We start from the raw sequence: 25,502 nt of genomic DNA on the forward strand, positions 1-25,502 counted from the left end.
AACTTTATTGAGGAGTAATTTACATACCATAAAGTTTACTGAGATGTGCAACCATCACCATAATCGAATTTTAGAACATTTTTATCAGTCCAGTAAGATCCCTCATGCCAATTTATAATTAATCTGGCACTGGATTCTTTTTAAGCTTTCATCTTGAGCTCTCTGCAGTATCCAGTACTTTTGGCCACTTCCTTTCTTGAAACTTGGTGTGCTCCTTCCTTTCTGACAGGGCTTCCTTCTGGGTCCTCCCATCACCTCTTTGATCATTCTCAGATTGTTTTGCAAGCTCTTTTTCCTCTTCCCATTTCAAAGATGGGTCTTCTTTCATCTCTTCCTTGGCCTATCACTCTTGTCACTTTATAAAAACGTTCCTGAATGCTCTCATGTGCCCCTGGTTTTATCTATCAGTGAGGATTTCCAAATCTGTCTCTAGCTCAGACATTTCTCTGGAGATCTAACTGCCCACTGGCCATTTCTTTCTTTCTTTTTTTTTCTTCTTCTTCTTGTTCCTCCTCTCCCCCCTCCTCCTTTCTTCATTTTTTCCCCTCCCCTCTTTCTTCAGCTTTATTGAAGTAAAATTGATACACAGAAAAACCTGCACATAGTTAATGTATGCAACTTGGACATACACATAATTTGGACATACAGCCATATGCATAATATGTATACGCCTATGGTACTGTTACCACAGTCAAGGTAATAAACACAGCCATCACTTCTAAAAGTTTCCTTGTGTCCTTTTGCCTTTTTTGGGGGGTGGGGAAGGGGTAAGAAGACTTAACATGAGATCTACCCTCTTAACAAATTTTTAAGTGCATAATACCGTCTTGTTAACTATAGGTGCTGTGTTGTACAGCACATCTCTAGATCTGAATCATCTTGCATAACTGTAACTTTATATCTGTTGAATAACAACTCCTCATTTCCCCCTCTTCGCATCCCCTGGCAACCACTATTCTATTTTCTGCTTGTATAAGTTTGCCTATTTTAGATACTTCATGTAAATGGAATCATGCAGTATTTGTCCTGTGTCTGACTTAACTCACTCAGCATGTCTTCCAGGTCCATCCATGTTGTTGCAAATAGTAGGATTTTCTTTGTTTTTAAAGGCTGAATAATATTCTGTTGTATGTATACACCACTTTTTCTTTATTCATTCATCTGTTGAACATTTAGGTTGTTTCCATATTTTGGCTGTTGTGAATAATGCTGCAGTGAACATGGGTGTGCAGTTATCTCTTAGAGATCCTGATTTCTATTCTTTTGGCTATATAACCAGGACTAGGATTGGTGGATCATATAATAGTTCTATTTTTAATTTTTCAAGGAATCTCCATACTGTTCTTCCATAGTGGTTGCATCATTTTACATTCCCACCAACAATGTACAAGGGTTCCCATTTCTCCACATCCTTGCCAAAACTTTTTAAATCTTTTGTTCGTGGTTTTTTTTTGGCTATCCTAACAGGTGTGAAGTGATACCTCATTGTGGTTTTGATTTGCATTTCTCAGTGGTGAAAAATGGAAAACTTTTCCTCTTAAATCAGGAACAGGACAAGGATATCCACTCTTGCCACTTCTATTCACTATAGTACTAGCAGCCCTAGCCAGAGCAAGTAGGCAAGAAAAAGAAATACAGTCGTCCCTCGGTATCTGTCAGGGATTGGTTCCAGGATCCCCCTTGGATGCCAAAATCCAAGGATGCTTAATTCCCTTGTATAAAATGGTGTAGTATTTGCATATAACAAGATTTTCCCGTATGTTTTAAATCATCTCTAGATTACTTATACCTAATACAGCATAAATTCAACATAAATAGTTGCCTGTATGTGGCAAATTCAAATTTTGCCATTTGGAACTTTCTGGAATGTTTTTGGGAATATTTTAAATCTGCGGTTGGTTGACTGTGAGGATGTGGAACTCGTGTATGAAGGGCTGACTGTAAAGGGCATGCATGTTGGAAAGGAGGAAGTAAAATTTAATCTGTTTGCAGATGACAAGATCTTATATGTAGAAAATTCTAAAGACCCTATTACAACTCTTAGAACTAATAAACAAATTCAGTAAAGTTGCAGGATACAAAGTGAACAAATCTGTTATATTTCTATGTACTAACAATGAACTATATGAAAAAGAAATTTACAAAGCAGTCCCTTCATAATAGCATCAAAAAGAACAAATTACTTAGAAATTAACAAGGAGGTAAGAGACTTATATACTGGAAACTACAGTACATTGGTGAAAGAAATAAAAGAAGACAGATAAATGGAAAGACATCCAGTGTTTATGGATTGGAAGACTTAATATTGTTAAAATATTAAGCAATATTTAGAACTTCTAATTTTGTTTTCTCCTTTTCTCACTGATGTGCCATGCCACTGTATTCATATATTACATTTCACATTGTGTGGGTCTGTTTCTGGGCTAATATTTCCCATTGATCTTTTTCTGCTCCAATACCACACCATCTAAATTACTTTAGCTTTCTAAAGGGATCTGATATCTGGTAGAAAAGTCCATTCACTGTGTTTTTCTTAAGTATTCAATATCTTGTTATTCTTGGCTTTTTGAATTTACATGTCATGTAAACTTACCAGTTTAAAAAATTAAACTTGTCATCTTTCTTTAAATATCAAAACCTGGGCTTGATTGGGATTGTAGTGACTCCATAATCAGTGTGGGAAGATCTGCTGTCGTTATAATATTTGAGACTTCTGTGAACAAGATATCTCTTTATTTATTTAAATCTTCTTTAACTTCTACCAATAAAGCCTTATGATTTTTCTCTGTAAAACACATCTTTCGTTAGATTAATTCCTGGGTAGTTTATGCATTTCAATGTGAATTGTATTTTTAAAGTTTTTGGTTGCTATTATATAAATATAATTGATTGTTGTGCATTTAAAACCTTTTTATTTTGAAATAATTATGGACATAAAGTTGCAAAAATACTACCTAGAGTCTTGTGAACCCTTCATCCATCTGCCAGTGGTGACATCTTATGTAACTTGTAGCACAATATCAAATTAGGAAATTAACATTAGCATGGTGTTGTTGATTAGATTACAGACCTTAGTTTTCTCACTTTTTTGCATGCTCGCTCGCTCTTGCTCTTGCTCTCACTGTTTCTCTCTCCCTGTATGTGTATGTGTAGTTTTGTGTAGTTTGATCCCATGTGTTGATTCATTTCACCACCACTACAGTCAACATACAGAACTGTAAAGGAATTCCCTTGTGTTACTTGTCATGCTCATCCATGCTCCTTGGCAACCACTAATCTGTCCTCAATGTCCATAGTTTTGTGATTTTTGAGGACGTTAAATAAATGGGAGCATAACAGTACATAACCTTTTGAGATTGGCTCTTTCAGTGATAAGTTATTGCATTTATCAGTAAAACAGTTTTTTTTTTTTATTGCCAAGTAGTATTTCATTATGCAGATCTATCAGAGTTTGTTTAACCATTCACCCATTGATGGGCATTTTGATTACTTCTAGTTTTAAGGTATATGAACAAAGCTGCTATAAACATTCTTGTACAGATTTGTTTGAATAGAAGCTTTCATTTCTCTGGGATAAATGCCGAAGACTGCAGTTTCTGGTTTGTATAGTAAATACATGTTTAGTTTTATGAAAAACTGCCAGACTGTTTTCAATTATGGCTGTACTAGTTTACATTTCTGCCAGCAATGTGTGATAGATCCATTTTCTTTGCTTCCTTGCCTATGTTTGATATTATCACTATTTTTTATTTTAGCCGTTCTAATAGTATATAATGATATTTTATTGTGGTTTTAATTTGCATTTCCCTAATGATTAATGATGTTGAATATCTTTTCATGTGCTTATTTGCTATCTGTATATCCTATTCAGATGTCTGTTCATGTCTTTTGCCCATCCTGTAATTGGGTTGTTTGGTTTTTTATAGTATCCTTTTGAGAGTTCTAGATATAAGTCCTTTGTCATGTATGTATTTTCAATATTTTTTCCCATTCTGTAGCTTATCTTTTCATTCTCAACAGTTTTTCACAGAGTAAAAGATTTTAATTTTTGAAGTCCAATATATCAATTTTTAATTTTATGGATCTTGCTTTTGGTGTCATTTCTAAAAACTCTTTCCCTGGCTTCAGTACTTCTTTGTAAAAAAAAAATCAGTTGGACGTGCTTGTGTGGATCTCTTTCTGGGTTGTCTGTTCTGTTCCATTGATCTGTGTGTCTGTTCTTCTGCCAAATTCACATTGTCTTGTTTACTCTGGCTATATAGGAAATTTTAAAGTTTGGTGTAATGAGTTCCTCCCACTTCATTCTAAAATTAGCTCACCTCTTCTGGTTCCTTTGTCTTCCTAGGTAAACTTTGGAATAAGCTTGTCTCTATTTATGAAAAATCTTGCTGGGATGTTGTTAGAATCCCTAAATCTATAGATCAATTTGGGGAAGAATCTTGAGTCTTTCAGTCCATGAACATAGTATATCTCTCCATTCATTTAGATCTTATGTGGGTTTTTTTCATCAGTGGTTTGTAATTTTCAGCATACCAATCCTATATATATATTTTTTTTTCTGTATATGTTTTGTTAGGTTTGCACTAAAACGTTTTATTAATGGGGGTGTAGTGATTGAAAGTAGTATTGCACTTTTAACTTTGGTTTCTGTTTCTTGGTAGTATATAGAAATAAAATTGATTTTTTATGTTGATCTTTATATCCTGTAATCTTTTTTTTAAAATTAGTTTATTTTTGACTGTTGGGTCTTCGTTGCTATGCATGGGCTTTCTCTAATTGCAGCGAGCGGGGGCTACTCTTCGTTGTGATGTGTGGGCTTCTCATTGCGGTGGCTTCTCGTTGCAGAGCACAGGCTCTAGGTGCGCGGGCTTCAGTAGTTGTGGCGCATGGGCTCAGTAGTTGTGGCTTGCAGGCTCTAGAGCGCAGGCTCAGTAGTTGTGGCACACGGGCTTAGTTACTCTGCGGCATGTGGGATCTTCCCAGACCAGGGCTTGAACCTGTGTCCCCTGCATTGACAGGTGGATTCTTAACCACTGAGCCACCAGGGAAGTCCAATATATCCTGTAATCCTGATGAACTAGTTTTTGTTTTTTTAAGATTCCCCTGGAATTGGTTGTATAGACAGTCATGTCATTTGGAAGTAAGGATGATTTTAGTTTTCCCTTTCCAATCTCTATGCCTTTATTTTCTTTTCCTTGCCATATTGTGCTGGCTAGGGCTTCCAGTATTATGTTGAATAAGAGTGGTGACAGCAGACATCCTTGTCTTGTTTCTGATTTTGAGAGGAATTATTCAGTCTTTTGCTGTGAAGTATTTTGTTAGCTATAGGTAATTGATGTTTGCATATTGATTTTTCTACTCTACAACCTTGTTAAACTCAGTTTTATTAATTCTGATGTTTTATCTATAAATCTTTGGAGTTTCTGTATACATAATCATGTAATCTGCAAGTAATGACTGTTTTGTTCCTTACTTTTTATCTTTATATTTGATACCTTTTTCTTCCTGTGTTGACTAGCATCTCTATTGCAGTGTCAAATAGAAGTCGTGATAGCAGGTGTGTTTTTACAGGTCAAAAGATCATCAATAAATGTGATTTATGCTGTAGGGTGTTTATAGCACCCTACCTTTCTCAGATAAAGGAAACTTTCATATAAATTTTACTTTGTTGAGCTTTTTCTTCTATTTTGTTTTATAGTCAAGAATTAATGTTGAATTCTTATCATTGTCTCTTCATTTTTGACATTATCACATGGTTTTTCTTTTTTAATCTGTTAATATGGTGAATTCAACCTTGCATTCTTTGGATTAAACCCAATCTTTTATATGTAGCTACATTTGTTTTCTCAGTATTTTATTTAAAAATACTGTATTTGTAAACACAGAAAAGATTGTTCTGTGATTTTTTTTCCTTTTATTTTTCTCATTGGGTTTTGGTATCATGGGTATGCTAGTTAGTTACATAAAATTAGTCGGGAAGGATTCCCTTGTTTTCTAGTCCTTGGAAATATTTATATGACATTGGAATTATTTCTTCCTCAGTTATTTGATAGAACTCATTAGTAAAGTCATGTAGACTTGAATATTTGTCCTTGTGGAAAGATTTATTGATTATTGGTTTTCTTTCTTAGTGGCATTTTTTCTTCTTGAGTAAATTTTGGTAAGGTATAGATTTTCTCCAGTTTGTCTAAATTTTTAAATGTTTTTATGTCAAAAATTGTAAGATTGATTGGCCTGTGATTTTTTACTTTGTTGATCTTATGCTTTTTTTTTTTTTTCTTTACCCCTGATCCATTGATTCTTAGAAAGCACTTTAAATTTTTAAATGTTTGGAGATTTTCTTTTTTGTTGTTGAAGTATAGCATAATTCAGAAAAGTGTAAAAATTATAAATGGCTAGCTCTGTGACTTTATACAAAGTGAAAACAATAGTGTGACCTGCATCCAGATATATAAGTAGAACATTACCTGTACCCAAGAAATATTCTCTTACTCCTCTTTCAGTTACATCTCCCACCAAAGGAATTCACTCTTCTGACTTTTAACATCATCGGCTATGTTTCCTTATTTTTGAATTCTTCTGGAAATGTAGTCATATTTTATGTATAGTGTTTTATATCTGGCTTCTTTCACCTAACTTTCTTTGTAATGTTAATCCATATTGTGTGAAGTAGTAGCTTATTCACTCTCAAAACTGTGTTGTATTTCATTGTATGACTGTACTACAATATATCTTCATTCCACTGTTGATAGGTATTTTTGTTTTCTGTTTTGACTAGTATGAACGGTATCGCTATGAACATATTTATGTCTTGTAGTGGACGCAGGTATGTGTTTCCGTTGAGTAAATACCAAGGAGTGTATCTTGGGGCCTACTTATTTATGCTTGTTAATTTATGTTTAGCTTAAGTGCTTTATTTTGTTTAGTGTTTGCATCCTTTTTTTCCATCCTTTTACTTTCAGTATCGCATATCATTATTTTAAATTGTTTCTGTAAGCTCTCTATATTGAAGTTTAAAAATCTTGATCTTTTAATGTGATCATGTACACCATATTTACCATATTATAATATACTGATATATGTTATATATTGTTCTAAGTACTATATATAGTAACTTATTATACATTTCAAGTTTTGTTTGGCTCATTTGTCCTTATTTCACTGTATTCCTAAAAATTATATTCCTTGGATGTAAACTTCAGCTTTGCAATTATATTCTTTAACCACATTGCGTGTGACATTTTGCTGTCTACTGGTTTATATTGTTGCTAGTGAGAAGTCACTATTAGTTTAAATACTGTTCCTTTGAAGGTAATATGTCTGCTATAAGGTTTTGTTTGTTTTTTTGGAATTATTATTTTGAACTTAATTCTGTTTGGCTTCTTGAATTTGTGAATTGGTATTTATGATATTCACCTCATAGAGAGGCCTCTGCCTTATTCCTCTTCTTCTGGTACTCCCATGAATCATAAGTTAAACTATTTTACTTTTTCTTTTGTGTATTGCATTTTTATGTTTCTCTGTTCTGTATTTTTGGATAATTTCCTCGGACATCTTTTGTAGTTCATTAAGTCTCATAGCTTTTCTTAATCTGCTAATAAACTCATCCATTAAGTTTTTACTTTCAATTTTTGTATTTTTTCATTTTTAGTAGGTCTTTTTTGTTCATATCTTTTAATTTACTGTATAATTTTTTATTCCTTGTAGATTTTTAAACTTATCTTTTATTTCTTTAAAATTATAAATGCATTTGACCCTTGAACAAATGAGGTTAGGAGTGCTGACCCTCCCCCAACCGCAGTTCAAAATCCATGTATAACTTTATACTTGACCCTTTATATCCACTGTTATAAACATCCACGGATTCAACCAACCATAGACTGTGTAGTATTGTAGTATTTATTGAAAAAGCTCTGTGTATAAGTGGACCCATGCAGTTCAAACCGATGTTGTTCAAGGGCTAACTGTATAGTAGTTTTCTAATCCGTTTGATGATTGTAATATTTGAAGTTTTGGGGGGGTCTGGTATTTCTGTTGGTTCTTGCTCATTGTGCCTTGCTTGCTTAGATGCTTGGTTGTTTTTGACTTGATAATGCTCATTGTCCTAGAAACATCATATGGGGATTGTTTGAAGTGTAGGATGAAGGTGCCCTTCTCTAGGAGGGCTTGAATGTACTTATATTAGGTGCTTGGGGGTGCTACCAGTTGGGGGTCACTGAGTTCTTGTGTTGAGGTTCTCTGGACTATGTAAGCAGTGTGAACCTCAGCAAATGTGTAGGCTTATGGCCAAAACTAATTAGCTGTTCCTCCCTTGTATCTGCTATTACTTTGCTCTGCTTAATACCAAGGCAGCCTTCTCCGCTGTCCCTTGTGGGTGGTAATGGCAGCATGGGCACATGTTGACTTGGTTTAATTTTCTCCTTTGCAGGTATTATCTTTTTTGGGTTGGGGTAGTATTCTACATTAATGTCAAGAGGGTCTCTGATGTTCTTCCTTGACAGGACTCTGTCCTTTTTCCATAATAAGATCACCAAAACTGAGCTCTAGATTTGTCAGGGTTGGCAGATGCCTTCAGGGTGTAAGTTAGTTCTCTGGGTTCCTGAATTCTCTTAGATTCTGGCCCAAGTAATTTGTGGTGCTATTAAAAAAAATGCTGAGTGCATTTATATATATGTAAATAAGTAAGTAAATAAATAAATAAAATCACTTACAGTTTTTTTGTTGGAGGGTCAGTGCAAATAACCTGGCTTGCCACTAATGGAAATGAATGTAAAAATAACATCTAAAAAATTGGGGAAATATTCAGTAAAATGATTTTCATTAATTAGATAAGTGAATTACTATAAATTAGGAAGTAGTTATAATTTTTTGTAGGGAGAGACTCCTTTCCATGTTTATTATGAATGTTGTTAATACTTATTTTTTGGTTTGCATCTAATAGTTTTCTCGTTTTAGGGGTAAAAATATTTCCATCATGGCTCATTCAAAGACAAGGACCAATGATGGAAAAATTACCTATCCTCCTGGTGTCAAGGAAATCTCAGATAAAATATCTAAAGAGGAAATGGTGAGACGGTTAAAGGTGAGTAAAATTGGGTTATGTCCTTTGGACATCCATTTAGGATAAGCAGAGTTGTGGGAGGACACCTGTGGAAATCACATAGAGCTGTATCTTGTTAGGGCAACTTCAAGCAAATCAAAGCAGAAAATGTCTCATGGCCAAACTAATTAGCTGTAATTAGGAGCTAAGAGAGTGGAGTAGATAAAGAACTGTAGGGTTTCCTTAGCTATTGTTAATGGGAGCGCAATTAGAAAGGTGAAGCTTAGATTTTCTAGGACTGCCTCTACTTGGGTATAAAGAACAAATCCACAATACACTTATACTCATTATTATCTGTAGAAAGTTGTCTCCTTCTCCTATATCTCATTTATTTTATAAAAGCAACCATTTTAATTTGAGACAAGAAATTTTAATTCTTCTGAATACTAAGGCTGTATTTTACTTTCCTGTATTTTGAAAGTAGGTTAAAGAGCTTTACTTTTAGCTCTCTGCTTCTGATGTGCAGCAGTGAGTCAAGATTGATGGTGAACTTCCATTTGTGAGGCAGTCACTGTATGGTTAGACTCTCTTCATATTTGTTTGAATAATGTTTCTTCTTTGTCTTCGAGGCAGTGATAGTCTCCGTAATTATAATGGTTAAAAGAGCAGAGTGGCCAAGAAGATCGTTAAGCTGATTAGTTCAGATGGTCTTTATTTTTGAGCATTTTTTTCAGTTCAATGTTGTATCTACCTAGACATGTTGCTTGTTATATTAGTATCAATATTTACCTGTATTTCAAGTGTAAAAGACTTGCCTTAATTAATCATTGAAGGCCCAGGAGCCTTAAAGTACTACTTTATTGCTGCATGGTTTATTTATTAGAGGAAAAAGACCCTAATATTATTATAAGTTTCACATAAAGTCTTAGTATTATATCCTGTGCATAAAGTATTAGAATGTCAGATATAAGGTGTTTATTGTTCAAAGCAAAAGACATCTTTGAGCAGATTAAATTTACCAGTGTGTGGATATTTTATCTAGTTGGGAATTGTGTATATTTTATTAAAAATGGTTAAGCTACAAACTCTAGATATGACATTTTTCATTTCTATGTATTTAGAGTTTCTTGACCTATTAAGTTTTTAGAGAAAGAATACATTTATTTCCTCAGATTTTTTATATTTCAGCAATGATATCATCCTTATTGTTTGCTAAGAAGTGAACATTAAACACAGACAGAGACTATATTTACAAGCTTTTAGCATTTAGTGTCTTTTATGGATGTTATTTTCTCAGACATCTTTTTTAATTTAGAGGACTCATATATGAGTTATTCGTGAGTTTTATAACACCATTTGAGTTGGTCACAGTATTGAGGAATTCCCATTATCTAGCCCTTGAATAAACTTTATTGATAGTTTTGGTGGAATGATTTCCACAGTGCTCACATTTAGTGCTTGTAGTAAGCTTTCATTATTTTGTAGACATTTCTGCTAAGCAATAATCTGGTTACTTTTCTTCTTTTTTTTTTTCTTGATTTACACTTTCCACTGTTTTTAGCAACCGTCTTGGAGAAATATAGGAAGGATTTAATGTGGGATGATGGTAATTTTTGATATGTACAAGTACAGGTATAAGTTTTATAAGTTATAAAAACTTGTTAATATGTAAAGTGTCATTGTTTATATAATTTATAGAATTTCTTATAACATTGTATTCAAAATATACTTAATCTCTCACTCTTGTGAAGCGATTCCAGGGAAAGAAAGAGTTCCTTGCATATAGCTCTTTTTTTTTTTTGTCTTTTTTCGTAATCCATCAAAGCCATCAAAGCATGTATCTTAAAAGTAATAAAATTAAAAAGTTAGGAGAGTAGCCCTGGACATAGTACCCTTAAACTAATTGTAGGGTCAGACTGGAAAGATAAGTCTACTGATGGTTCTGGCCTCTGGTGTAGTAGAACTGAGGGTCTGCTCTGTGAGGAACACTGTTACCCACAGCTGCTCTGAGAATTCAGTAATACATTGGGCAATTCATTACTCAGAAGTCTAACTCTACAGCAGAGTGGAAATCCATGCAGTATGTCTCAAAGACCAAGTCCAGCCCTACTTGTTGATTAGTATTTGTAGCGCCACCTAGTGGATGCCAGATGGTCACCTTTGCATTAGAGTTGTGTTTAAATGTCCCTGACGAGTTCAGCAATTTTGTCAAGTCTTATGTGAAGTAGGAATAGTACAGACTGAGGCTTCCTTGTGACTGCTGATACTAAAATTAGAGAAAGCTCTTCACAGAATTCAAACTATATGATTTTTCACCATTGTTGTTTCCATCCCACTTCTTTTATGTAAATGTTTGCTTTCTTCTGCTCACTCCATACATGCCATTGAGTCCTACTAATGAAATGACCATATCATATTCTCTTTAACTGTGGTACAAGAAATATTTAATTGGATGCTACAGTAGTTACTTCATGGTAGCTTTTTAATGTTTAGGGATGCATCTTTGTCATCCTTTCTTGAATCTGTTTATATATTCTTTTTTAGCTCAGTGTTGTAAAAGTGAGACTGGAAGTACTATGTTAAGCTACTTCTAAACTTTTAAAATCTGGTTAGCAGGTGTGACGGGTAAATGAAAAGTATTTTATTTAGTCTTTTAAAGAAAATTTGTACTTACCCTATAGTTCAGAAAGGTCTTGTTCTCTCAGATAGAAACTTTTAGGGGAAACATGAAAGTGTATTTATTGGAAGTTAACCTTTGTAATTAATATGGCTTTTATTTCAAATGAATATATTTTTACATGGAGGATTTCATTATTTGATTCTTTTGTTTTTATATAGATGGTTGTGAAAACTTTCATGGATATGGACCAGGACTCTGAAGAAGAAAAGGAGCTCTATTTAAACCTAGCTTTACATCTTGCTTCAGATTTTTTCCTCAAGCATCCTGATAAAGATGTTCGATTACTGGTAGCCTGCTGCCTTGCTGATATTTTTAGGATTTATGCTCCTGAAGCTCCTTACACATCCCCTGATAAATTAAAGGCAAGTACTGATTAAAAGAAGTGCCAAGATTGACTGATACTTTATCTTTCTGACTAAAATGGGAATTGAAGTATTTAGATTATTTCTTTGGATTCTTTGACATTAGCTGCAGCAGTCTTTTGTTAAACTATTGTACTTCTGTTTTCTGTAGAATTTCCTCCCCCCCCATTAGTATTTAATTTTGTAAAACAATATCTGATCTTCAGAATAAGAAGTTGATTAGTAAAGTGTTTTCTATACTTTTTTTTTTTTTTTTGGCCACGCCACACAGCTTATGGGATCTTAGTTCCCTGACCAGGGACTGAACCTAGGCCACAGTAGTGAAAGCGCCGAGTCTTAACCACTGGCCCGCTAGGGAATTCCCTATACTTTTTATATTATGTCATCATTAGTGGTATTTCACTATCAGTTGGGGACACTTCCTTTTCCTTTTTAAAAATTCATATTGAAGACCATGTTCATTATTTAAAACACAGTATTTAGTGTAAATCTGAACTTATAATATATGAATCCTAATTCACTTAATGTAAGGTGTGATGTGAATTGTTTTGAAGAAAATACAATGAACAAAATTTTAATGAAAGGTAGAAAGCACACTTAGTACTTGGTTATGGTATTTGTAAGTAAAGGCATGTGAATGAAATAATTTTTAAAAGATGAGAAAAGAAGGGGAATAGCATGATTAATCCAGTGGGTAGAAAGCATGAAAATAAGTAGAGCTGTGCAAAAATTTATTGAATAAGGCAAGTTAGAAGAAAATTAGAAAAGCCAACAATAATAAAAGATAATTGTGGAAACTGTTGGTTAGGAAATGAGTCCCTAGGAAGATTACCCAGTATGGAACAAAAAAACAATTTAGGTTTATTTTATTTAACAAACATTGATGTTAGTTATATGTCAGGAACTGGGTTTACCTTGGTGAAAAACAACCCAGACTCGGTTCTTGAACTCAGGGAGTTGCTTCTTAAAAACTGGAGTGATTGTTATTGTCATCAGAAAACCCTTTTTATATACCCAGCTTCATGTTTAGGTCAGTGCTTGTTAGAGAGATGATCAATGAATATTGTCTTTCCACTTCCAGGTAGAGTCAGTACAGCAGTTGTTCTCTCTTAGTCAAACCAGAAAGGGTTCGTTCATGGAGAACATATTTTATACAGTACTACTAACAAAGTAACTTTCTTTTTTTAAAGTAACCATTTTTGAAGGATGTACTTGTGATAGTATTTTTCTTGAAAAGCTACTCAGTAATCTGCATTTTCTATTTCTTCCCTTTTAAGAAATGCTTGTTTATCGTTTTACTTACAAGGGAAACATTTTTTTCTTTTTTCTTTTTGATTGATTAGCATGCTTCCTTTGTAGAATTAACTTTAATAATTTTAACCTTTTCCAAATTTTTCAAAACTGTCTTCATAAAAATTTGACTCAAAGTGATATTGAACTTATCTTTACCCAGGTATAAAGGGGTGTGCAGTAAAAAACCAAAAGCAAGAGATGGGGATAGATTGATAAATGGTAGGGAAAAACAAGTAGTTATAATGACAAGGTAGGAAGCTTGACGAGTTAACTTCTGTGGGTCTTTAAAAAATTTTTAAGCTTCTGCAATCTATTGTCTCCTCACTTGGTGATTTTATTTTGGAATTTCAAGTTTCCTAAACCATGTGCTTGCTATATAATTACCATATATAGTGCTATTCCAGCAAACCTGATCAGTTCAGCTCTCAGTCATTGCAACCTGTTTGTTCTAATGACAGCATAAATTTTAGTTTACTCCATTTTCAGGTCTGTTTTTTTTAACCTACAGTAAGGTGTTTTTCTTTCTCTACTTTAAGATCATAGTAAATGATTTACCGTTTTCCTTTAAAGGGCAGTAAGATATTTGGTGTTTTCATGATGATGCACATTTAAAAAATTCCAGTCAAGTAGAATTTTTTTAAACTGGTTCTTTATAATTTATCATGATAGATACACATGAGTGCTGAATTATCTTTAGGAATTTAGTGGATATTTTCATAATCTAAACAAAACTTTGTCTTTTTTTTTTTAAGGATATATTTATGTTTATAACAAGGCAGTTAAAGGGGCTAGAGGATACAAAGAGCCCACAATTCAATAGGTATTTTTATTTGCTTGAGGTAAGCAATATATTCTATCTTGAGATGACATTTTAAACTGGGTTTTGTGCTTGTATATTTTTCCTAATTAAAATCTTACCCTTTTCCTTTTTTATGTCTTATTTTTAGAACATTGCTTGGGTCAAGTCATATAACATATGCTTTGAGTTGGAAGACAGCAATGAAATTTTTACACAATTATACAGAACATTATTTTCAGTTATAAAGTAAGTTTACTTTACAAAGAGTATAATCTTTTTTTAAATGTAAAGAATTTTTAACTTACAGGTGAATCTGCATAAACTGTGTTTACTATGATGAATATTGGAAGGCTAAGAGTTATAACTTAAGAACTCATTAACATGATTTTTATAGATGTTTTGACAATGAATACAACTTAATTCTGTACTGTAGAGAATAATATAAGAGTGGCATAAGGTAATCTATAGCCAATATAAAAATATTTTTTGGATTATATTATTTTCTTTTATTTAAATCACATATTACTGACTCCTTAATTCATGTGAATAGTTGAGTTCTTTGTGTATTCCTTAAATTTATCTACTAGAATTAACTTCCGCAAAGTAGTTTGATTTTCTGAATTTAAGGCAAAACTAAAGTTGCATTTGATTTAATTACTTTTGATTGTGAGACTGGTAAAAATTAGGAAAAAGTAGCCCTGGAAATGTAATTTAAAAAATATTTTGGATGCTATTGTAAGATTTGGAAGAGAGGGAAGCTTTAAATGAATATGTAGAATTTGATTTAATTAATACCTGAGTATCATTTTAAAATAAAGTGTAATGTTCTATGTTATGATTAAATCTTATAAATTTCAGATATACTTTAAATGAAATATCAATTTTGAATTTCAGCAACGGCCACAATCAGAAAGTTCATATGCATATGGTGGATCTCATGAGTTCTATTATTTGTGAAGGTGATACAGTATCTCAGGAGCTTTTGGATACAGTTTTGGTAAATCTGGTACCTGCCCATAAGGTAAGTAGCAATATATATTGAAATATATCAAAAGTCTGTTAATATTAGGGTCCAGAATTTGCTTACGTTTAAAATGCAATTTATCCTGCTTTATAGTTTTGGAGGCTTTTATTGATTAATATTAATGAACATCACTTGTGTTTAATAAAATATGATACACTTATTAGTCACTAATTAAATGAAGAGATAACAGATTTAGTACATGTGATAAAGTATCTGTAATAACTCAGTTTTGTATAGGATTATGTTTCAAGGAACACATTAATAGCTACTTTGATGCTATTATGTAACTTTATATGTTGGGAGTTACACAACCAAATAAGGCCTTAGGTAAAAGACAGTGATAGTGTAGATGGCGGGGAGGGGTGAAATTAAAAGGGAAGTCTTTACTAACTTGGAGAAAAAGATATGTTGATGACACAAGTATTTCTTGCCTGGGTGATATTAATCAAGTTGTGTGTGTGTTGTGTGTGTTTTTGTGTGTTTCGTTCTTTGAAAATGACTAACACTCTAGTAAGCAGTTGGAAATATGGTTCTGTGATTCACCAGTATAAAGGTCTCTGTAAAATTAAGACCTTTTTGGAAAGATATAACTTAAATTTATAGCTACACAGCCTTCACAGAAATAATGCTTCATTAAAAATGACCTCATAATCCAAAATTTCCAAACTTTTAAGAAGTCCATCAATACTGAAAATCAGATACTAAGTAAAAATTCAGATAATATATTTATTAGATAAAAATACTAAATACCTTTAAAAGGATTAAAGATAACAATTTTATGTTTTAATATCTAGAAGCATAAGAGTTAAAAAGTATGATAGCTAGATATATGAAAGGAGAAGAAGGTACGGTTAGAAAAAAAAGTAGAAATGAAAAATGTTCATAGAAATCAAAGTATTTTTTGGATTATAAAAGATATTTAGAGAACTAGGAGATAGATCTGAGGAAATTGTACAGATGCAGTGAGATAAAGTTAAGGAAAACATAACAATAGAATGAAAAGGTCCAGTATATTTAAAAGTGATGCAGAACACCGAGTAAGAATGGAGAAGAGATGATATTCAAGTTAGATATTTGCTTAAAATTTTCTAGAACTGATGAAAAGCGTAAATTTATGAGTTAGGTAACAAAAGTGTCATGAATAAATAAAAATAAATCCCAGTGTAGGCATATCCTGGAGAATTTGTAGAATGACAAAATAGAAATAATCTATAAAGCATCCAGAGGGAAAAGACATATCCCTTACCAAGGAATAAACATTAAACTGATTGCTGACTTCTCAGTAGCAAGGATAGATGCCAGAACATAATGGACCTATATTTCCAAAGTACTGAGATAAAATAACTGTATATGCATGCACACAGTTGCTATCCAATTTGAGTGAAATTAAGACATTAAATATACAACTTGTCAATAGATTCTTCCTGAAAGAACTACTATTTGAGTACTTTAGAATAATGGAAATTGAACTTGAAAGAAGTGAAGTGTAAGAAGTATTGGTGAACAATGAAATGCTCTAAATAAGAACTGATATATAAAACAAAAACAGTAGCAATAATAATTATAATGATTAATTAAAAGGATTTTAACAAAATGGTCCTAAACCACTGGATAAAAATAACATGTAAGATTGAATGGCTTGGGCTTCCCTGGTGGCGCAGTGGTTGAGAGTCTGCCTGCCAATGCAGGGGACACAGGTTCGAGCCCTGGTCTGGGAAGATCCCACATGCCGCAGAGCAACTAGGCCCGTGAGCCACAATTACTGAGCCTGCGCGTCTGGAGCCTGTGCTCCGCAACAAGAGAGGCCGCGATGGTGAGAGGCCCGCACACCGTGATGAGGAGTGGCCCCCGCTTGCCGCAACTGGAGAAAGCCCTCGCACAGAAACGAAGACCCAATGCAGCCATAAATAAATAAATAAATAAATTAATTAATTAATTTAAAAAAAAAAGATTGAATGGCTTACTAGAGTCAAGGAGTGATATGATCTTGCTGATGATCAGGAGTATAGAGCTATTGATTTACTTTGAAATTTATTATTTTTTTAAAATTATTTTTGGCTGTGTTGGGTCTTTGTTGCTGTGTGCGGCCTTTCTCTAGTTGTGGTGAGCGGGGGCTTCTCTTCACTGCAGTGCGTGGACTTCTCATTGTGGTGGCTCCTCTTGTTGCAGAGCACGGGGTCTAGGTGCGTGGTCTACAGTAGTTGTGGCACACGGGCTCAGTAGTTGTGGCTCGTGGGCTCTAGAGTGCAGGCTCAGTAGTTGTGGTGCATGGGCTTAGTTGCTCTGCGACATGTGGGAGCTTCCCAGACCAGGGCTCGAACCCATGTCCCCTGCACTGGCAGGTGGATTCTTAACCACTGCACCACCAGGCAAGTCCCCGACAGGTGGGTTCTTAACCGCTATGCCACCAGGGAAACCCTACTTTGAACTTTAAATGAAGTATTCATGTTAAAATTTTAAGGATTACAATGCAAGGAAGAATTACAATAAATGTAAATGGCCCAAATTTACTACTTCAGGTTGTCAGATTAGATTAAAAATAATCCAACTGGTCATTGTTAATAAGAGATACAAAAATACTGTCATAAAAAGGTTGTCACTAAAAGGATGGAAAAAAGATTTGCTGTGCCAGGCACATACTAACTGAAGGAAAGCTGAAGTAACTTGTATTGATTTTAGATGTTACAGTCTTTACCAAGTAAAGAAGGGTGTTATACAACGATAAGTTTTAGTTCTCAGGAAGATGCCTAAACTTGTATTCACATAGGCTGAAAATATATAAAGCATACATTGTAAGAATTATAGGGAGAAACAAACTCACAATTTGGTGGGCCATTTTAATACATTTCCAATTGATTATAAATCAAATAGACCAACAGTTCTTGAGGATTTTAAAACACAAAACTAACAAGCCTGTAGCACTCATAATTAATCTGTCAAAAGAGTAAATCATGATGGCAGTTATAAGAAATTTAGAAATGATAATTAAAATGATACATATTAAAACCTGTGGGATTCACAGTGACATTTCAGAAAAACCTAAAGTTGGTACTTCGAAAAGTATATTAAATAGGCATACCCTTGGCAGTTTGAATCAGAAAAAGGGAGATGGTATTAATATACAGTTTTAGAATGAAATGAGGAACAGCAGGCATTAAAAAGATCAAAAATTCCATGAACAGTATTTTATGCTAACATATTTGGAGTTGGACAAAACAAATTTCTAGAAATTAAAACTTGCCAATTTTTCTCAAGAGAGAAAATCTTGAATATCCTTTAACCAATAAAAGAAATTTAACTGGTTTTAAAAACTATATCCATAAAACAAACAGAAATCTTTCCTTCCAAACAACAATGCCAGTAATAATAGCAACAGCAGCAGAACTCAAACCAAGCATGAAGGAACTTAAACTCATCACCAGGAGATTTCTATTAATCATTTAAGTGCCATATAATCCTGTTATTCAGCAAACCTTTTCAGATTATAGAAGAGGAAGGCATGCTCCACAATTCACATTATGAGCAGAATATAGTCTTCATAGGGAAAATGAGAGAAAACCAAGTTCAAGAAAGGAGGGTAATAGGCTAATTTAATTTATAATACATTCATGTAAATCCAATATGAAATAATAGTGGACACTATCCAGAATGATATAAAGTAATATTGGTGATGAGCAAACTGGCTAAATTTTAGGAATTCAAAGATGGATTAACATTAAAAAATATTTGTGGAAATTAACAGAACAAAGAGAAAAAATATCAATAGATGTATAAGAAAACCATTTGATAAAATTCAGTATAACTTATGATAAAAAATATTAACATATTTGAAATAGAAAGGAACTTCCTTAAATTGATAAGGTTATGTATGATACTGCACTTAATGGTGAAATGCTGAAACATTTTCTTTGAAGTTAGGAACATTGTCAAGATGTCACTTCTACTCAGGAAAAAGTCAAGTATGCTATTTCGAATCGGCATTAACTAGAATCCTTAAGTTAGTGGAATAAAAGAAGACAAAAGATAAAAGGATTAGAAAGAAGAAACAAAACTGAAATTATTTGCAGATGTTATGACTGCCTGTGCAGAAAACACAAAACAGTGTACAGATTAGTTTCTAGAACAAATAAGAAAATTCTGCAAAGTCGCTAGATATAAGATCAATATATAAAAATCTGTTAGTATAATTTCAAAAAATTTTTATTTGTAGCTTTAACAAAGACTTGAGCTACTTAGAAATTTATTAACAATGTGCATGACCTTAATGTTCAAAATTATTACAGTTGTTGGAGAAGTGTAAGAGACGACTTAAACATGTTGCATGATTTGTTATGTTTATGTGATGGGAAACTCAGTATCACAGTAATTTCATTCCTCTGCATACTAATAGATAACCTAATCAAAATAGAAATTGTGAATGTGTATTGCGTGTGTATATGTACCTGTGTGTGTAGTTTGACAAATTGGTTTTCGAATAAGAATAAGAAAGCGGGGACTTACTTACCTGGTGTTAAGACATTATTTCCATATGCCCCTTTGACTGTAATCAGGCAGTAATAGACAAAGGGACATATGGAAGTAATGGAAAATTTACAAATGGGTACATGGTTGTATAGAAACTTGAGAGTGTGAGTATTACAGGGAAGTCATTGGAGGGAATAATGGACTTGAATATCCGTATGGAAAATAATATAAGATTCTTATTTCACACCATGCATAAAAATAAATTATGGGCAGAATAAAGATCTAAATCTGAAAAGCAAATCTTTGAAATTTTATTTGAAAATATAAAACAACAAATTAACCTCAATATAGAAAAGAATTTAAAAAATATAGAGAGAGCACAAGCCAAATAGGAAAAGATTGATATATTTGGTTATATTAAAATGAAAACTTTTGTATGTCCTAAGATACCATAAGCATTGTAAAAACATAGGTATGGGCTCTAAGATATGTTGTGCATGTAATTGGCAAATGTTTAGTGTATAGAGAAACTCTACAAATAAGAACAAGACAAAACAGCTCATTTGAAAAATGGCAAAGGTAGTATTTATAGAAAATTATTTCTTATATGCACAAGGAGGCATGTATCAATACAAGACAGTTTAATGTATATGAATAGGAGAATGAGTAAATAAGCTGTAGCATATTATATATGAAAATACTAAGCAGGAGTTACATATTAATGAAATGATACAATACAAAGCATCAATGCAGATAAATCTAAAAATACGCTGAATGTGAGTTTCAGGATATATACTCTTTTCCTGCTCTCTGTAATATGTTTAAACTGGAATAGTGATTCCATTTTAGATCTTTGGTCATGATTCTTTCCATCATCAAAATCTCTTAGAAACATATTTTCTTAAGGTATTTTTTCTTGTACTTTTTTTCTTTTCATACTTGACTATTTATGTTTCTTTTTTTTTCTTTTTTGGCAGTGCTGCATGGCTTGTGGTTTCTTAGTTCCTTGACCAGGGCTCAAACCCGGGGCACCGGCAGTGAGAGCGCTGAGTCCTAACCACTGGACGGCCAGGGGATTCCCTTGTTATGTTTCTTATATCCTTGGACTTCCCTATGCTCTGAGATGTGCTTCAGGAAAATCTGGTTTCTCATAGCTGCCTCAAACTCTTTTGTCTTTCGCCACCTGTGGGTTCCCCGTTTCTGCCCACACTAGGACCCAGTTCATTCTCTTATGATGTTTTGGTTCTTTTGGTCTTGGAGTGAAATAGCCTGTATTTGTACTCAGCTGAACTGATTTGACTTTGCAACTAGCTTTACAGTGACTCAGTATCTCCTTTTCTAATAAACATTTATTGACCTTTTCTATGTGGTTTACCTTATGCTATGAAAAAGATATGAAGAGAATATAATTATCCTTGCTTGGAAGGGATCTTAAGATCTACTAGACCAGTTAGTCTTAGGAGAAAAGTGGCTTTGCCGTTGCCCTTTTATTCGAATTGAGTCTTAAACAGTTTTCTCATTTATTGACTTAACAGTAGCTTTTTGAATACAGGTAATATTTCCTTTTTCATAGTTAGTGGTGTATAATATAGACACTGGTTTTTTTTTTTTTTCTTCAGAATTTAAACAAGCAAGCATATGATTTGGCAAAGGCTTTACTGAAGAGGACAGCTCAAGCTATTGAACCATATATTACCAATGTAAGTTTTACTTGTCCAATTGGTTGTCAGAAAGATTAGCCAAAATTTTAAAGACTGCTAGAAGCAGAATTTTGGCAAGTGGTACATACTTTAACATTTTGTATTGTTTTAATAATTAAATGTATTTTCTTTCTCCTTATTTAAAATTATTATTGGTTAATATTTTCTAGAAGATTAGCTCTCATATTCTTTGTTCATTCATTTCTCTCTTTCAAATTGCCTGGGAACTAAAACAGTTTTTATTTTGGTTAGCAAGATACACTGTTTCTATTGTTGGAAATCTAGTTAAATGTAATTAGATAAATCATATGGAACTTATAATTATTCAGAGAAGTTGCTTACAGCTTTTTGGAAATTAAATTGATTTGTACAAGAAGAACATATGAACTAATATCAAGACATAAAAATTGAAGGCAAGTGTGAATGACAGCGGTGTGGTGAAAGTTACCTATCTTGCTCTCCCTGGGGTAGATTCCATATAAATCTACCTTTTCTGAGAAGGGGGAAGAATTGCAATGAAACGAGCCCTTTCATTATCATCTCAAATCTACTTATTTATGGTTAACGATCTTCTATTTATTTTCAGAAGAAATGTATTTTATCTGATAAGTTCACTGATAGAAGCTTATTATAAGTTTTAATTTTTCCCCCATAGTTCTGTTGAGTTGCACAACTCTAGGTGGCACCATTCACATTGTTTTCCATGTGAATGGTACCTACTGGAACAAATCTAGAATGCAGTCTTGATGTTGGCCTCTGGAATTGTGTAGCAGGTCTGTCTCGCCACCTGCTTTCCACTTTTACCCACATCTAAACATGTACGTCTGTCTTCTTGAAAAAAGTGAGAAAGAAATCCTTTTATAATTACTTATGTACTTAATTTTCCTGAAGTTTATTGAAGGAGAATTTTTCTTGAAGTAATACAAAATTTAATTTAGATATAAAAATACATCATAAAAAGATGTACTTTGAAAATTAACATACTTTATGGAACAGTACTATGGTAAATTCCAGTTTTTGTTACTGGCTTATGACCTTAAATAGTTGTGAGCACATGATGATTTGGAAAAATGTATTTAATTTGTAAAGAAATTGTTTTGGAGGGTGGACTTTCAGAATCTGGAGAATTAAATTGTGTAACCTATCTTAATAGCTCCAGTCAGATTGCCAGGGAATTCTAAATATTGATTTCTGCAAGTTTTGTGAGTCTTGGGTATTGGCTGCAGTAAATTGGTTAGATTGAGTGGATTGAGTTCTTTCTGTTATGACATAATGGCACTTGAAATATGTAGAGCCAGATTTAAGCATTCTGTTATTAAGTGCCCCTTCCCTTTTCCTTTGCTTCAAGTGCCTGTGAATGACTGTTTCCATGGCCATTAGATATACTTAGGTGAGCTCCTCCTGGTGGTCATTTATTTAAGTTGATATTGCTGAGCCAGATGTTTTTTAGGGGAACACTTACCTTTTTCTGATGCCTTTTTCTGGCATAAAAATAAGAAATTAACACTATACTACGCTGATATATTTTCTAGGATTGGGAAAATAAATATTTGGGTAATAAAAGAAAAAAAAATTCAAGATAGAATGAGGTGATTAGGTTCATTATACTATTCTCTCAACATCTGTGTATGTCTGAAAATATTTATAATAAAAGTTAAAAGAAAGATAGAAGGACCAAGGAAATACTTTTAGCAATCCCAGGTAAATCAAGGTAAAAACATTTCCCTGTCACTTACACCTTATGTTAATTTCCTGCTCTTAGTTCTTACCTACAGAAATAGAAAGCCCCGTCCATACTTGGTTATGTCTTTATCAGAAGCTGAGGCTGGGGGCAAGAGGCACAGGATTAGCAGAATAGTCTGAGCACACTTTCAGTTATATATTTATTTATTCCCAGTACTTTATCATTATTTTCTTATCTCTCTCTGTTTTCCCTATTTTCTTGTCCCTTGACTTATTTGAGAGTTAGCTAAGAAGTCATTAAGAATTGCTTTTTTTTTTCTCCTCTTCTCCCTTGTAAATCTACAATTACATGTAAAATACTTTCTGGTGAGCTTAATTGTCTTGTGGGATTTTAGTACAGTGTAAAAATCATTCTCAGCCTTTTTGGATTTGTACATGTAATAGCCATTATTCATATATCTTCCTAGTAGAGAATTAGCAAGCAAAAATAGAGGTAGGATGTCAAGGTAATAATAACCCCACTTTTGTCTCTTTTTTACTTGTGTCTTTTTTCACTCTCATGCATATAGACACATTCAAGTTTCCTCTTTATATACAGTGTTGTTTACATATATAGAACTTAAGAAGTCACTGTGGCATTATAGATTACTTTTTAAAATAAAATTTTTTGTAACTTGACAACTCATGAAACTAAAAAGTGTGTGTGTGTATGTATATATATATACACATATATATATATATACATAAAAGGTACAACAGTATCAAAAACAAAAAGTATGTAGTGACAATTCAAAAAATTTCCTACATGGATCACTTCTTGGTAATGTTGTTATTTTTTACCAGATCTTTTTAATCACAAGTTTTAGGGGATAGCACGGAAGTATTTAGTTGGATTGAAAAAATGTATCAAGCTTGTCTTGATGTAGGTAAAATTTGGTTAATTTGCTTAATCTCACTTAGCCTTAGTTATTGGAGTTACTAATGCTTGGGGTGATGGTAGAGAATGTGTTAACTGATGTGAAAGCACTTTTGTAATTAAAATTGATCATTTAAATCTAAGGTAGAATTTCTTATCGACCTTTAACTTACTCCTCTTACTCCTTTCATTAGGAGGCAGTTGTTATAATTTAATTTGTTATGTGAAAATTAGTTACCATTTGTAAGTAAAAGACTGATGTTTTATGGTAGCAAATACTTTATTCAAATCTATATCTGCTTCTTCCACTGAATTGTTTACCCTCAGGAAGGTTGTTTCACCTATAGTTGTATTATAGTACCTGTTACGTATCATTCATTCATTTACTGAATCTATTTTGGATACCTCTCTGTCAGGCAGTGTACTAGGCTCTTGTTATACAGTGAAGACTGACTTGGAGATAGATGGAGATTATAAGTGTCAAATAAATGTTTTTGATGGACTTTGTAGGAAGTTAACACTGGGTTTTTGTTGTTGTTTTTGTTTTGTTTTTTTCCCATTTTCAAATGAGTTTTCCCCAGACTGATAGAAGAAGAGGATGGTTTGATCACCAAGATAGCCAGATTGGAAAGAATTATTTTCTGTTAAGAAAGGTAGATTTATCATTTTTAAACAGAAGAAAATTTTCGAATGGAAACAACGAAGCCACTTTATCTTCAACTCGAATGAGAATTTAACCTTTGATGTCATGAAATTCTTTCCCCACAAAATTGATGAACATGGAGGACAGACGAGTTATTTTTAAAACCAATAAAGAATAGTAGAATAGAATTTTTTCTTTTTTTCCCTTCATGGCTAGGTGGTTGGTACAGGTTCGTAGATCTAAAAAACTTAAGAACAACACAGGAACTAAAAGTAAGCAGAGGAGACATTGAAATGTAAAGTCCTGACTGTACTTTCCAGATAGAAAACCTGATTAAGCCAAGTTGTTTGTTAACTGTCACAGAAAGAAGAGATCAGGGCAGCTTGTGTGGTGTAAAGAATCCTTAATTCCTTCTTCAAGGAGATAAAAGATGCTGTGGAGAATATGTGGGATATGCTCTGAGTTAATTTTTTACATATTTGGAAGACTTTAAGTAGAAAGGAACTTGATCATTATGCCATGTATTTTTACGATTTTCAGTAGTAACATGATGAATGATTTGAATGTGGAAGCTAGTTAGTGCCGGCTGCTTATAGCAAAAAATTGTTCACATTTGGATTTTCCTTGTGTTTGTGTGTGCTTTTAATTGCACTTTAATTAGTGCTATAAACTTTGTATGTATGTATACATTGTTTATCAGACCATAAAAGAAGACAAAAAGTATTAGAAAGATATTGTTTTGCCTTGTAAATATAAAATTATGTATTTTAAAAATGGAATTGGTTTCTACTATGAAGGTGTAAGGCTTTGTCTTCCATACTGTTGTCTCCCATACTGCTATGGTGAACAAAATGTGATCCCTTGCCCTTAAGAAATTTATCTAGTAGAGAAACTAAGA

General features: G+C 33.1%; 1 protein-coding gene across 7 annotated transcripts in view; it reads left to right on the forward strand.

The window, feature by feature from the left end:
* The window catches only part of PDS5B (PDS5 cohesin associated factor B), a 201,216-nt gene that overhangs the window by 70,811 nt on the left and 104,903 nt on the right, over positions 1-25,502 (forward strand). For all 7 annotated transcript variants that reach the window (XR_014236915.1, XM_082365278.1, XM_082365275.1 and 4 more), the window contains exons 2-7: positions 8,956-9,082; positions 11,879-12,082; positions 14,128-14,214; positions 14,323-14,420; positions 15,069-15,195; positions 21,282-21,362. Coding sequence is in view for 6 of the 7 variants with exons in the window: in XM_082365278.1 (XP_082221404.1) it covers positions 8,975-9,082; positions 11,879-12,082; positions 14,128-14,214; positions 14,323-14,420; positions 15,069-15,195; positions 21,282-21,362 (705 nt within the window). In the remaining variant the exon portion in view is untranslated. The remainder of the gene's footprint in view (positions 1-8,955; positions 9,083-11,878; positions 12,083-14,127; positions 14,215-14,322; positions 14,421-15,068; positions 15,196-21,281; positions 21,363-25,502) is intronic.

Source organism: Balaenoptera borealis (assembly GCF_965194805.1).
Source record: "Balaenoptera borealis genome assembly, chromosome: 18".
NCBI classification, from domain to species: domain Eukaryota; kingdom Metazoa; phylum Chordata; class Mammalia; order Artiodactyla; family Balaenopteridae; genus Balaenoptera; species Balaenoptera borealis.